This window comes from Aquarana catesbeiana, linkage group LG11 (genome assembly GCF_042186555.1).
Source record: "Aquarana catesbeiana isolate 2022-GZ linkage group LG11, ASM4218655v1, whole genome shotgun sequence".
Lineage (NCBI taxonomy): Eukaryota > Metazoa > Chordata > Amphibia > Anura > Ranidae > Aquarana > Aquarana catesbeiana.
The window spans coordinates 101,701,552-101,717,097 of record NC_133334.1 but is presented as its reverse complement, the minus strand read 5'-3'; the positions used below and the strand labels follow the sequence as shown (position 1 = coordinate 101,717,097).

Below are 15,546 nucleotides of genomic sequence, written 5' to 3'. Positions count from 1 at the left end.
CGGGCGGTGAGAGATGATGTCATCTCTCTGCTCCCCCGCCCGCCGGCTCCCTGATTGGACAGCAGGCAGCAGCCCGCCCACATTGAGCGGCACATGTCAGCAGCGGCTCTCTCACCTATGGAGCCGCCCAGCGGCTCCCTCACTCACGGAGCTACCCAGCGGCTCCCTCACTCACGGAGCCGCCCAGCGGCTCTCTCAGTCACGGAGCCGCCCAGCGGCTCTCTCAGTCATGGAGCCGCCCAATGGCTCTCTCAGTCACGGAGCCGCCCGGCTCCTCTTTCATTCACGGAGCCGCCCGGCGGCTCTCTCACTCACGGAGCTGCCCAGCGGCTCTGTCACTCACTCACGGAGCCGCCTGGCGGCTCTCTCACTTACGGAGCCGCCCGCCGGCGGGCTCTCTCTCACACCCTGCTCTGTCACCTGCATTTCTCGGAGGAATTTTGTATTATGATATTTTTTTTTTTTTTGGTTTGTTAATATTTGGTGCGTATGCACAGGTAGCTTCCCACATATAACAAGCATACCAGCATGAACCATATGCAACTAAGTATACTTTTATTTTTCTGTCAACTGTTTCATTTAAAGTCCCTTCTCGTTTCTCTGAATTTGGGATGGAGGCACTAGGTTTGGCCTCACTCAAAGTCCCACTCTTCTATTGATACTTGATACATGGGATGGAGACAGTTGACAGTACCAGGCAGCCACCTTCTGCCTAGTCTTGTCTGCATATCTATAAACCCCTTTGGTCTGCATGCACCGGTCGCGGCGATGTGTCGTTTCCCACCCTGGGGTACCATATACATTCCCCAGCATGGTGGCCGGTTTTGGGCCAATCCTTGTTCCACATCCGGAGCTGCGATGCGCTCTGCGGGCCCCTCCCGCCCCCCCCACGTCCACCCCAAGTGGGGTTGGTTTGGTGTTGGGGTCGGGTGGGCGCCGCACATCGCATCGGCGTCACGCTCCACTCCCGCACACGACGTCATCGTCTGGCGCTGTTGCGCGGAAGTGAACTTTTTCCATCTCGCTGGCATGGTTGGACGTGACAGCGCCTGTCATGGGCGGACTTTCACAGCCTGGGCAGGGGCCACGCCTCTTGCCTCGTCAGCCTTACGTGACGTTGGCGGCAATCACCGACGCAGATGAGTTGCATATCAGGTGTCTCCTTTCGTGCAGTCCTTTTCTCCACTCACACACAAATGCCGCATTGATGTAGACGCTGTATTCTTTTTGGACAAATTCCTTTTGGACAATTTTTGTTTCCAGCAATCTAAGGTACTATATTTTTGACCATTCTTTCCAAAGTTATCTACTTTCCCAATACCTTCCCCTCTTTGAGTTCTTACACCTCTGGTATATCTTAGTGGACTTATCTATCCATTTCAGATATTCCTCACCATTTGAAGCTCATGGTCACCATATTGCGGAAACAATATGCACCAAGTGGAAGATACCTGTGTGCGACTGTCGTGTGTTGGTGTCTCTGTCGCCTCAGCTCCAGAAGGGGGCAATGTTTGTTGACCCGATACCTGCACTTCACCACAGTTTGGCCACGTATGTAAATCTTTATAAACTGACTTGTTGCCCCTTCTGGTCATTAAGCAGCCCACTTTCTGATGCTACTTACCTTGTTATTTCAGAAACCCTAGAGCATCCGCCCCTGAAGAAGTGTATTTCACAGAAACGCGTCGGGCACGATGGATGCAGCCCTTGTGCGCTTTTTAGGATTCTATTTTTATGAAATACCTGTGTATCTATTTATTACATCATCATGGTCTGTGATTTTTTATATGTACAATCTCTACATGACATACGTGTTAGCTACTTATTACTGGAATGTAACGCTGCTTGTTTTTTGTGCATATGCATGTATATAGGCTATGCCTGGTGCATATGCACCGGCAACCTTTTATATGTTGAAGGTATATATCAGCATAAATCACATGTAATAAATTGTATTTTACTCTCAACCCCAATCTGTCAACTGTTTCATTTAAAGTCCCACTTCCCCCCCTTTTTTTGCATTTCTCGGAGGGGGCAATTGCCCCGTTGCCCCCCCCTGGATCCGCCCCTGGTTTCAGACTGTTATGTGAACTGCACATGGTCAGAATGGTTTGATGTCAATGTATTTTTGTGCATATTTATTGAAAATAGGAATTTTGAGGAAACATTTAATAAAATACTAAACTAAAATACATACTGCTTCTTGAAAAGGAACCAAGAAGGCTGCTTATGGTAGAAACGTGGGGGGGGGGGGTGGGCATCAATCACAGAGGTCTTAAGCTGGCCATGCACCAGTAGAATTTTGGTTTAAATCCTTTTTTTTTTTTTTTTTTAAATGTTTGTTCAATTTTTTAAAAGTTAGTCCTTTCCTCCCCAGCTTTACTTTCCCTGACCTGCCCCTTTCATTCTTAAATTTTCAGTTCAATTATTCATAGAGGCTCAGCACCACATGTGGGCATTACCGAGGGCAATCTGCATTTACATGCAGCCTAAATGCAATGGAGGAACATTCCTCCAGACTGACATTCACCCATAAAGTCTTTCTGATATTTACATAACTGCTCCCAAGAGCCAACACACTTCTTTCATCAGGACTGAAGGCTCTTGGGAAGAGTACTGAGGCAGGCTACTGTGATGTTTCCAGTAAGCTAGGTACCACATCCTGCTAGCCCCTCCCTTTAGCCATGATCTGTTTTCATTGCATAGAGAAGCACAGAGACTCAGGTCTAAGGTTGGGTTATATGTGAATTGGATGTGGGTTTCCCCAGCATTCCAATTTGCATGACAGGCAAGTGTGACCGGTTCTCAATGGAAAAAGAGATTGATTGCAGTGCCCCGGGGTGGCAATCAAAACACCATAGATAAAATGTGCCACATCCTAGTAGTAGAGCTCTGTATCATTACTTAAGGTGATAAGTTTGCAATTAGAAAACAAATATTCAAAACATGAGCAGTGTATCAATGCTTGATCATATACGCATATAGTGTGAACTCACCAAACTTGGTGTTTAGATATAAACAAACCAACAAACTACGAACCAACATTGAACCTCTCCAGATGGATGGGAGAGGGCGACCATAAAGAATGGACAGTGACCCCCTATACCGAACAGGGCCTCAAAATGCAGATAACTGTGGTATGGGGGTGCATCAGGTAACTAAAAAAATATATATAAGAAAAATATATGCGTATTGGGCTGGACATGCTTGTACATTGCCTTTAAAGGGGCAAAACTACAAAAGAGGCAAGCCGATACTCACATTGCTACTGCGAAAGAATATATATATATATATATATATATATATATATATACATATATATACATATATATATATATATACATATATATATATATATATATATATATATATATACATATATACATATATATATATGTATATATATTTATATATATATATATATATATATATATATATATATATATATATATATATATATATATATATATATATATATATATATATACATATATATATATATACACATATATATATATATATACATATATATATATACACATATATATATATATATATATATACACAGTGGGGACGGAAAGTATTTAGACCCCCTTAAATTTTTCACTCTTTGTTTTATTGCAGCCATTTGCTAAATTCATTTAATCATTTAAGTTCATTTTTTTCCTCATTAATGTACACACAGCACCCCATATTGACAGAAAAACACAGAATTGTTGACATTTTTGCAGATTTATTAAAAACTGAAATATCACATGGTCCTAAGTATTCAGACCCTTTGCTCAGTATTTAGTAGAAGCACCCTTTTGATCTAATACAGCCATGAGTCTTTTTGGGAAAGATGCAACAAGTTTTTCACACCTGGATTTAGGGATCCTCTGCCATTCCTCCTTGCAGATCCTGTCCAGTTCTGTCAGGTTGGATGGTAAACGTTGGTGGACAGCCATTTTTAGGTCTCTCCAGAGGTGCACAATTGGGTTTAAGTCAGGACTCTGGCTGGGCCATTCAAGAACAGTCACGGAGTTGTTGTGAAGCCACTCCTTCGTTATTTTAGCTGTGTGCTTAGGGTCATTGTCTTTGGCCCAGTCTGAGTTCCTGAGCACTCTGGAGAAGGTTTTCGTCCAGGATATCCCTGTACTTGGCCGCATTCATCTTTCCCTCGATTGCAACCAGTCATCCTGTCCCTGCAGCTGAAAAACACCCCCACAGCGTGATGCTGCCACCACCATGCTTCACTGTTGGGACTGTATTGGACAGGTGATGAGCAGTGCCTGTTTTTTTCCACACATACCACTTAGAATTAAGGCCAAAAAGTTCTATCTTGGTTTCATCAGACCAGAGAATCTAATTTCTCACCATCTTGGAGTCCTTCAGGTGTTTTTTAGCAAACTCCATGTGGGCTTTCATGTGTCTTGCACTGAGGAGAGGCTTCCGTCGGGCCACTCTGCCATAAAGCCGCGACTGGTGGAAGGCTGCAGTGATGGTTCACTTTCTATAGCTTTCTCCCATCTCCCGACTGCATCTCTGGAGCTCAGTCACAGTGATCTTTGGGTTCTTCTTTACCTCTCTCACCAAGGCTCTTCTCCCCGGATAGCTCAGTTTGGCCGGATGGCCAGCTCTAGGAAGGGTTCTGGTCGTCCCAAACATCTTCCATTTAAGGATTATGGAGGCCACTGTGCTCTTAGGAACCTTAAGTGCAGCAGATTTTTTTTGTAACCTTGGCCAGATCTGTGCCTTGTCACAATTCTGTCTCTGAGCTCTTCAGGCAGTTCCTTTGACCTTATGATACTCATTTGCTCTGACATGCACTGTGAGCTGTAAGGTCTTATATAGAAAGGTGTGTGGCTTTCCTAATCAAGTCCAATCAAACACAGCTGGACTCAAATGAAGGTGTAGAACCATCTCAAGGAGGATCAGAAGAAATGGACAGCACCTGAGTTAAATATATGAGTGTCACAGCAAAGGGTCTGAATACTTAGGACCATGTGATATTTCAGTTTTTCTTTTTTAATAAATCTGCAAAAATGTCAACAATTTTGTGTTTTTCTGTCAATATTGGGTGCTGTGTGTACATTAATAAGGAAAAAAATGAACTTAAATGATTTTAGCAAATGGCTGCAATATAACAAAGAGTGAAAAATTTAAGGGGGTCTGAATACTTTACACTGTATCCACAGCTGCCTATGGCCACTAATGTGGGCCGTCCGTAGCAAATGTATTATCTGTAAAAAAAATATACATATATATTGGCCATGATTGTAGTTTATAGATAGTATCCCTATAGCTGGAAAAATTTAATTATATAAATTCATGTCAGGATTTACCATATTTTATTTTATTTGATTTTATTTAACAGGCTTGAAAGTACTGTATTAAAAGACGTGTAGGCGTAGGTATAGTTCCTAATTCATGAATTAAATGCGCAGTACTAAAATTACTACATCACAGATAATCCATATTTAAGGTGCTTCTGGTACACAGTCAAATAGGCAAAAGTGCATATCATGTCCATATGTACAATACAGCCAGTAGTACAAAGGAAGCAGTCCACTGAATAGCATATCTAGATAGGATGGATTCAATCAATACAAATTTAAGAGGGGCCAAACAGACACAAGAACAAAAATAAATAAATGAAAAGTGTCCATCCGGCACCCGTGGGCATAGTAACTGTCCACGCATAATGCAAGGATGGACACCAGCCAAGATTGATTTTGGGGGAGTCCCAATATATGTTGTTGCAGCAATATGCCTCAGAAAGAGAAAAGACAAGGTACCTGAATAGAGCACTGTCCACTGTTTGCTGGTGATAAGCCTTAGCGGGGGGATCCTGGGCTCCTCCGTCCCTCAGAACACCTGGGGAACGAAGGTCCCACCTTGCTCTTATATGCACCCCATCTGAGTGAGGTCAGCACATGCCCGACGTCAACTTGGACCGGCCGCTAGTCACCACGCATGCGCCAATAGTCCGGAGCCCGTCCTATGGATCAATGCGTAGACATAGCTGGAGACGCCACATGTAGCATCTCCAACGGTTGCCACGAGTGACACATAGCCCCTATTCCCTTCCCCTAGCAGGGGAGGAGGGAATATATGGGGCATGAGACTCACGGCCGCATACCACACTGCACCTGTCGCCGCTTGATGGGAGCCGCCATCCAGTGGTCATTTGGGTCATTGCAGCAGCGGTCCTATATACAGCAGGGGACAAAAGAAAACACTACATTATAAATGATAATCTGCATGAAAGACATGCTGTAGAAATACACATAGCTGCCGAGAATTCTCGGTTGCAATATGAATTATTATTACAAAATGCAGGTATACCGCCTTCCTGCTTAATAAAATGATTAGATATGATATAGAAACGTACAAAGTACAGCCTAAAATCTGTTAATTTGTCAATCCCTAAACAATAATTGAAATATGGTCGATATGATACCAATATCAGTGTCAAATAGGATGATCAATAGCACATCCTAGTTTCCCAAATTGTAGGCCCACTGATCGGTATGTTTGAAAGGCGTATTGGCGCCTCACCAGGAATCAGCCCAATGGACGACTTTCATGTCAAAAGGTTTAAAGAGAACCCCTATTTGGGAGATCCTGGAGGACAGCCGGGAATCAATCACCTTGTTGGTTTAGTCACCTCCAGTCTCTCAATCCAATAGGTCTCCTTTTGGAGGATACGCTTATCCCAGTTGCCACCATGTGGGTCCTGGGGTACTACCTCCAGCACAATAAATTCAGTCATGGTAGTATCAAATCTATGATACAGACCCAGGTGGCGACTTACTGAGGTAAGCATTTTGGCCGACTGGGAATAGCAAATGTGATCATAGAAGCACTTCTTCAAGGGGCGAATCGTCTTTCCAACATTAAATGCCCCACATCTACATTTCATTAAATAGATTACTCCAGGTGTGTTACAGGTGGCATAAAACTGTGGACTGAATCTTTCCCCATTGGGCAGACAGAGACTGGTACCTGTCTGTATCCATGGACAATAAGTGCATTGTCCACATGGATGTGTTCCCCTTGGGAGAGTGTCTTTACGACAATTAGGTCTATGGTGGCTTGCAGTTAATTTATCGCCTATAGAGGGGCTTTTTTGGAAGACTATTTCTGGGGTATTCCTTACATACTGCTGAAGTTTCAGATCCTCACTTAGTAGGTGCCAATGTTTGGCCATACATATACGGAGTTGATGCTGGGCTGAATCATTGGTGATTTTATATTTGTAGTTTGTTGATCAGGGTTTGGTTTGATTTTTGAATAAAGTAGAGATGTTCTGTCCCTATTAAGGGCTTTGTTGTGAGCCTTTCGCAGAAGACTCTTACTATAACCGTGTTCCCGTAAACGTGTACGTAACTCCACTGCCTGCATTTTAAATTTTGTATCATGCGTACAATTCCATCTTAAACTGACATATTGTGCATATGGTATGCGATGGACCAATGATATAGAGTGTCCGCTTTCTGCATGCAGCAGGGTGTTGCTCGCGGTACTTTTACGGTATAATTTGGTGGCTAGATTATTTGAGACATCTCTGTATATCATTAAATCCTAAAAGGATATATTGTCCTTGTTCCACTCAAATGTGAATTTGAGGTTGTAGCTATTTATATTGGGTTGCTCAATGAATTTTTCCAATGATGTGACCGCCTCTGTCCATATCATAAGTATATCGTCGATATACCTGAACCAGCATGATGCTTGGTCCAGGTATTGACTCATACTTTCATCAGAAAAAATCTTGCGCTCCCATCTCCCCAGGTACAGATTGGCATATGCAAGTCCCCTTAGCAACGCCCTGTACCTGGAGGTAGTGGGAGCCAAGAAATGAGAAAACATTTTGTTTCAAAATATACGACAGAAGTTTCAGAACAAAGAAATGGAGCTGCCATTGCTGATGATCTTGTTCCATTAAGATTTTTTTTACAGTTTATATCCCCAATTCATGCAATATGCTGGAGTATAGAGCCTCAACATCTATTGTGACTAAAAAAGCGTCATGAGGGATTGTTAGTCCATCCAGGCGCTTCAAAAGGTCAGAAGTGTCCGGTACATAGGACGGAAGTCCAATGACATGTGGATTAAGAAAAAAATCAACAAATCTGCTCACATTCTCTGTGATGGAGCCTATTCCTGACACTATGGGTCTGCCCGGAGGTATGTTTCTATTTTTGAATATTTTGTGTATTTGTATATTTTTGTGCATTTTGGGAATAACGTAAAAAATTGCTTCCCTTGGAAAAGGTATATTCAGAAATTCATATGTTTGCTTATCAATCAGGGCATCTGTGAAGGCCGTATAAATTATCTGCATTTTGAGACCCAGTTGGGTATAGGGGGTCATTGTCTGTTCTTTGTGTTCGCCCTCTCCCATCCATCTGGAGAGGTTTGATGTTGGTCAATGTGATCTAAACACCAAGTTGGTGAGTTCACACTATATGCGTATATGATCAAGCATTGATACACTGTTCATGTTTTGAATATTTGTTTTCTAATTGTAAACCTATCTCTTTAATCAATGATACAGAGCTCCTGAATAAGCGATAATTCTAATTCGCGAAACATGTTGTGCAAATTTTAATCCATAAGGACCATGAACAACCTATTAGTGGACGATCCTACCCTAGTGGAGGTCTTATTGGTGTTCAGTAATACAAGACCCACAGAAAGCACACAAGTAGCAACTAATCTCTTAGGTTTTGTCAATAGTTCCTTTTTTGTTGTATTTTCTACTTTATGTGTTCTAGTCAATGTGCATTGTATATGTAGTCTATATGTGAATTATTAAAAATTGTTATAATATTTTATAGGTGCCTTCAAAGCCCATTTCTTTCTATTTTTCGATTTATCGGTTCTCAATGGAGCCAGTCATACAGGTTCGGGGCAGCCGTGGTCCAAATTGCAGAAGGTTCCTGTGCGTGTTTCAAATGCAAATTCAGACCTGAATCACATTTGAACCGGTGAACAGGCACGAACCCGCGGCCGCTTATATGTGAACCCAGCCTAAGATAAAGTATGCTATGAAAAATGGAAAGGTTTTATTCAAACATTTACCTTTTCCTGTATTCTGTGTTTTCAAAAGAACAAATGCGATAATTTAGGAATTGGATGAAAAGATTAGTGTACCATCACAATTTTAGTAGTTAAATTGTGCACCTTTTAGGCTCCGTGCACACTTGCTTAAAAAATGATCCTAGCAACAGCTTTTGAGTATCTTTTTCTGCTTCTATAAGCAAATAGTGTTATCCTATGTGTCCATGCACACTATTTTAGTATAGAAGTGGTTTTGAAGCTTTCAGTTTTGATGGGAAAAAATATATATTTTTTTGTATTTGTGGCAGTGATTTGTCAACAGAAACAAAGCTGAAAGCTCCTAACAGCTGCTAAAAGCTGCCACAAAAAGGTATTATGAGCATTTTTACATCCAGCATTTTTCTGTCATTTATTTTTAATTATAGCGGAACCTTACGGAAATTCTTTATTTGATCAAATAGAAAAAGAGGTACAATATATTGTATAGGCTACATATCATTGTTTGTACAAGGAGTCAACACAGAAAAAAGAAGGCATGAAAAACAGGAATAAATCTTAAAACAGAATCACTAAACATAGTTCTAGTATTCCTGTGACTACACTTGTCTATGGTGATAAAATTGTGGCAGAGTTGGTGTGGATAATGTTATTAACCATTTCTCCTTTTTGTATGAATTTATGGTGTGTGGAAAGACTGGAAGGAAGGTAAATGAAATGATATGGGACCTACTGAGTATTTTAGGGACAAACGAGTCACAGAGTTAATAAAAAAACAAATGACCTGTCTGTTCACTAAAAATCATATATGACCTAGGCCAGTTTATGCAGAAGTTACATGATCTACAATGTTCAGTAATGTACAGACACAACTGTTATTACATAAATATGATTTGTGTTTCAGACTGTTATGTGAACTGCACATGGTCAGAATGGTTCGATGTCAGTTACCCGAAATATGAACCAAATGGAGGGGATTATGAGACTTATGAGAACATTAGAAATGCTGGTTTGGACATATGTGAGAAGCCAGAGGCTATTTCCTGCAGACAAGAAAGATTCCCAGATATACCACTGGGACAGCTGGGGCAGAAAGTGACCTGTGATGTCTCCACAGGCCTTGTGTGTAACAACAAAGACCAGGCTGGATCCATGCCACCAGTGTGCTACAATTATCAGATCAGAGTCTACTGCTGTGTACCTGAGTTACCTGAGTGGTGTAAATCAACCCCCAAGCCACCCACTACAACTAAAACAACAACTACACCACCTACAACTACTACAACAATGACACCACCTACGACTACTACTGCAACGCCTACAACTACAGTTACTTCAACTGAAAGTACAACATCCACATCTACTCTATCGAGCACCACAGTTACCCCAACAACTGTTCCTACTTCTCCAACAACAGGTAAGTTCAGAATTGCAGCCTTTTTAGGATTGCTGAAAAAGTAAAAAAAAATGTATTTTTGCGCATATGTACAATTGGCATTTTGAGGAAACATTTAACAAAATGTATCAGTTACTGCAAAGTAAGCTTTGTCCTTGCAGAGATCACTGTATAGACTTTCAGGCAGAAAAATTACAGTATATTTATCGTATTTACACTTTCACAAGAGAAAGGACCAGTGGGGAAGTGCTGGAGCTCTTGTACTCCGTGTTTTCCTCCTGGCATCATGTACAGGTCAAAGTACCAATGGTACTGCTTATTGCTGACTTGTGACCTGTATATGCATATTTAGGTATGTAGAGACAATAGGAGGCCATGCTGCTTCTTGAAATGAACCAAGAAGGCTGCCTATGGTAGAAAAGGGGAGGGGGGTGTTAATCACTGAGGTCTTAAAGGAGTTGTAAAGGCAGAAGGTTTTTTTTATCTTCATGCATAATATGCATGAAGATAAAAAAAACCTTCTGTGTGTAGCAGCCTCCCCAGCACCCACTGATATTTATCTCTCTCCAGCGATGTCCATGAGTGTCTTAGCCATCCAGGACTCTCCTCCTGATTGGATGTGACACAATGACTCCCGCAACTGTCAATCAAAGTCAGTTAGCCAATCAGGGAAGAGAGAGGGCGGGGCAGGGGTTCCGTGTCTCAATGGACATACAGAGCTGTGACTCAGCTCGGGTGCCACCGTAGCAATTTCCTTCCTGTGAGGCACTCAACAGGAGGGAGGAGCCAGGCGAAGAGGGACCCAAGAAGAGGAAGATCCAGGCTGCTCTGTGCAAAACCACTGTACAGAGCAGGTAAGTATAACATGTTTGTTTTTTTTTTTTTTAAACAAGACTTTACAATCATTTTAACCACTTCAGCCCCGGCCATTTTTTTGCGACATGGCACTGCGTTATTTTAACTGACAACTGCACAGTCGTGTGATGCTGTACCCAAATAAAATTGATGTCCTTTTTTTCCTACAAATAGAACTTTCTTTTGGTGGCATTTGATCGCCTCTGCGGGTTTTATTTTTTGCGCTAGAGACAAAAAAAACTGACAATTTTGAAATAAAACAATATTTTTTATTTTCTGCTATAAAATATATCATAAAATGTAAAAAATCTAATTTCTTCATCAAATTAGGCCAATATGTATTCTGCAACATATTTTTTGTAAAACAAATCCCAATAATATATAATATATATTGATTGGTTTGCACAAAGTTTGTAGCGTCTACAAACTAGGGAATAAATTTATGGAATTTTTATTTTTTTAATTTTTTTTTTTAGTAATGGCGGCAATCAGCGATTTTTTTGCAGGACTGCAACATTGCGGCGGACAGATCGAACATGTAACTGACATTTTTGACATTTTTTTTGGAACCAGTCACATCAGTGCTAAAAATACGCACTGTTATGCCTCGTACACACGATAGGATTTTCCAACGGAAAATGTTCTATGGGAGCTTGTTGTCAGAAATCCCGACCGTGTGTAGGCTCCATCGGACATTTTCCATCAGAATTTCCGTCACACAAAATTTGAGAGCTGGTTCTCAAATTTTCCAACAACAAAATCCTTTGTCGGAAATTCCGATCGTGTGTACACAATTCCAATGCACAAAGTTCCATGCATGCTCGGAATCAAGCAGAAGAGCCGCACTGGCTATTGAACATCATTTTTCTCGTCTCGTCGTACGTGTTGTACGTCACCGCGTTCTTGACGTTCGGAATTTCTGACAAGATTTGTGTGACCGTGTGTATGCAAGACAAGTTTGAGCCAACATCAATCGGAAAAAAACATGGATTTTGTTTTCGGAATGTGCGATGGTGTGTATGAGGCATAACTGTACTAATGACACTGGCAGGGAAGAGGTTAACACCAGGGGCGATCAGGGGGTTAAGTGTGTCCCTAGGGGATGCTTTCTAACTGTGTGAGGGATGGACTCACTAGATGAACACAGTGATCTGGTTTCCTGATTAGCAGGAACACAAAATCACTGTGTTCATCTCTGACATAACGGCGGTCTGCCTTGTTTACATCAACAGACTGCCATTTTATTTCTCTGGGGAGCGATTGCGGGTAGCTGGTGGACATTGCATCCACTGGACCCACTGATTGGCTCCCTCTCTGGTCAATCAGCGCGTGTGCATGCCCCCGCTGGCTATTGCACGAAATGACGTACAGGTATACTGTTTTCGCGCAATAGAGCTTAGCTGCCGGCCGGTCGGCAAGTGGTTAAGCTGGCCATACACCAGTAAAATTTTGGTGTAAACCTTTTTTTTTTTTTTAAACGTTTGTTCAATTTTCTTAAGTTAGTCCTTTCCTCCCCAGCTTTACTTTCCCTGACCTGCCCCTTTCATTCTTGAATTTTTAGTTCAGTTATTTATAGAGGCTCAACACCACATGTGGGCATTACCGAGGGCAATCTGCATTTACATGTGGTCTGTCTAGGAACACTTACTCCTCCAGACTGACATTCACCCATAAAGGCTTTTTGATATTTACATGACTGCTCCCAAGAGCCAACACACTTCTTTAATCAGGACTGAAGGCTCTTGGGAAGAGTACTGAGGCAGCCTACTGTGATGTTTCCAGTAAGTGATATCACATCCTGCTAGCCCCTCCCATCAGTCATGATCTGTTTTCATTGCATAGAGAAGCACAGAGACTCAGGTCTAAGATGTATGCCATAAAAATGGAAACGTTTTATTTAAACATTTACCTTTGCCATTATATTGTGTTTTCAAAAGAACAAATGCCATTAATGTAGAAATTGGATGGCAAGATTAGTGTAGCATCACAATTGTAGTAGATTGTGCACCTGTTATGGAAATGCTTAATTTCATCATATAGAAAAAGAGGTACAATATGCTGTATTGTAAACTACATAAAATTGGTTATACAAGAAGAAGGCATGGGATGCAGGAAGAACACGGATAACCTTGTAGCAGAGTTGGTGTGGATAGTGTTAGTAACCCTTTCTCCTTTTAGTATGCATTTATGTAGTGTGGATTGGCTGGAAGGAAGATAAATGAAATGGTATGGGACATACGGAGTACTGTAGGGACAGGCGAGTCCCAGAGTTAGTCAAAGAAAGACCTATCTGTTTAGTAAAAATCCTTCTCCTCATCTCTATATGATATAGGCCAGTTTTTTGCAGAAGTTACATGATCTACAATGTTCAGCAATGTAAACAGGGCCGTCTTTAACAAGGGGCAAAAGAGGCAGCTGCCCCTGGGCCCAGTCATTGTTGTGGGGATCAAAACAGCTGCTGCTTCAGCCCATACTGCCCGCAAATAGTTTTCCTGGTGTAACTGGGCAACCGATCCTCTTTTCCACCCAATTCATCTGCCTGCCTGCCTGTGTACCATGCATGCAGCCAGCTGTGCTGTGACAAGGGAGAAGCGAGCTGTGGGTTGTTGTGTAACCCCCCTACTTGCCCACCCCTCCTCCTGTCAGCAGCGCAGAGATTAACCACAGGTGTGGGCTCTGTGTAACCCTCGCATGCCACCCGCTGTTTTTCTCACCACCAGGATGTACACATAGAGCGGACTGTGTGTGTGGACTCTGGGAAGTGGGCTTCCTACCTCCTAGCAGTGGGAATGGACCAATCAGCATGGAGGAGAGGAGCATCATGTAGTCCCCAGAGACAGGCTGCCCTTTGAAATTAATGGAGGATGAACTACAGCCCCCACAAAGCTTTGCAGCAGTAAGGAGGACAGAAACAGGTTTTCTCAGGCTAAGTTTGCTCCTCAAGTTGGCTAACCGGGCAAAGTGTGTGAGAGGACCAGCCTGGGGACTCCATCTGAGAGAGAGAGAGCCTGTGCAGAGGAAACCTCACTGCTGTGTGTGGGACAATCAGTACAACGAGTTACCTGAGTGCAGAGGGAGGAAGCTGCTGCCAGGATAAGGACCTTCTGTGCTGCCTACCAGAGTTGCCATGGGCAACTCAGAGTTGGCCGACACTTGATTGGAGGGCTCACTACTGCTGTGTTGCTGGGTCTGGTGAGAGAATTTTGTGGCCGCTACTTGTTATCACTGCAAGAAAATGTTTGCCCAGGGTCCATCAATATTACAGATGACCCTGCAGGACAATATATATAGATATATATATCTATATATATATAGATATATATATAGATATATATATCTATATATATATCTATATATACACTGAGCAAAATTATAAATGCAACACTTTTGTGTTTGCCCCTCTACGACTTTTTCTATGTACACAAAAGGCCTAATTCTCTCAAATATTGTTCACAAATCTGTCTAAATCTGTGTTAGTGAGCACTTCTCCTTTGCCGAGATAATCCATCCACCTCACAGGTGTGGCATATCAAGATGTTGATTAGACAGCATGATTATTGCACAGGTGTGCCTTAGGGTGGCCACAATAAAAGGGCACTCTAAAATGTGCAGTTTTATCACACAGCACAATGTTACAGATGTCACAAGTTTTGAGGGAGCGTGCAATTGGCATGTCCACCAGAGCTGTTGCCCTTGAATTGAATATTCATTTCTCTACCATAAGCCATCTCCAAAGGCATTTTAGAGAATTTGGCAGTACATCCAACCGGTCTCACAACTGCAAACCACGATTAACCACACCAGCCCAGGACCTCCACATCCAGCATCTTCACCTCCAAGATCGTCTGAGACCAGCTACTTGGATAGCTGCTGCAACAATCGGTTTGCATAACCAAAGAATTTCTGCACAAACTGTTAGAAACCGTCTCACGGAAGCTCATCTGCATGTTCGTCGTCCTCATCGGGGTCTCGACCTGACTGCAGTTCGTCGTCGTAACTAGGGATGAGCTTCGAGTTTGAGTCGAACATGGGTTCAACTTAAACATCAGCTATTCGATCGTTCGATGAAGATCGAACATTATGGGGCATTTGCACCAAATTCGAGCGGCGCGTCACGCCCCATGATGCACTGCGTCATCGCAGTACATTGCTGGCTGATGATTGGCCAAGCATGCGCTATGACCCATATGCTTTGGCCAATCACAGCGCCGTCAGCAAAGAGAGACATAATTGGCCAAAGGCAGGCTTCA

At 42.3% G+C, this 15,546-nt stretch overlaps 1 protein-coding gene across 1 annotated transcript in view; it reads left to right on the top strand.

The window, feature by feature from the left end:
• Window positions 1-15,546, top strand: part of LOC141111717 (uncharacterized) — a 491,097-nt gene that overhangs the window by 375,457 nt on the left and 100,094 nt on the right. The window contains 2 exon segments of the mRNA XM_073603861.1: window positions 4,931-4,950; window positions 10,282-10,440. Coding sequence (XP_073459962.1) covers window positions 4,931-4,950; window positions 10,282-10,440 — 179 coding nt within the window.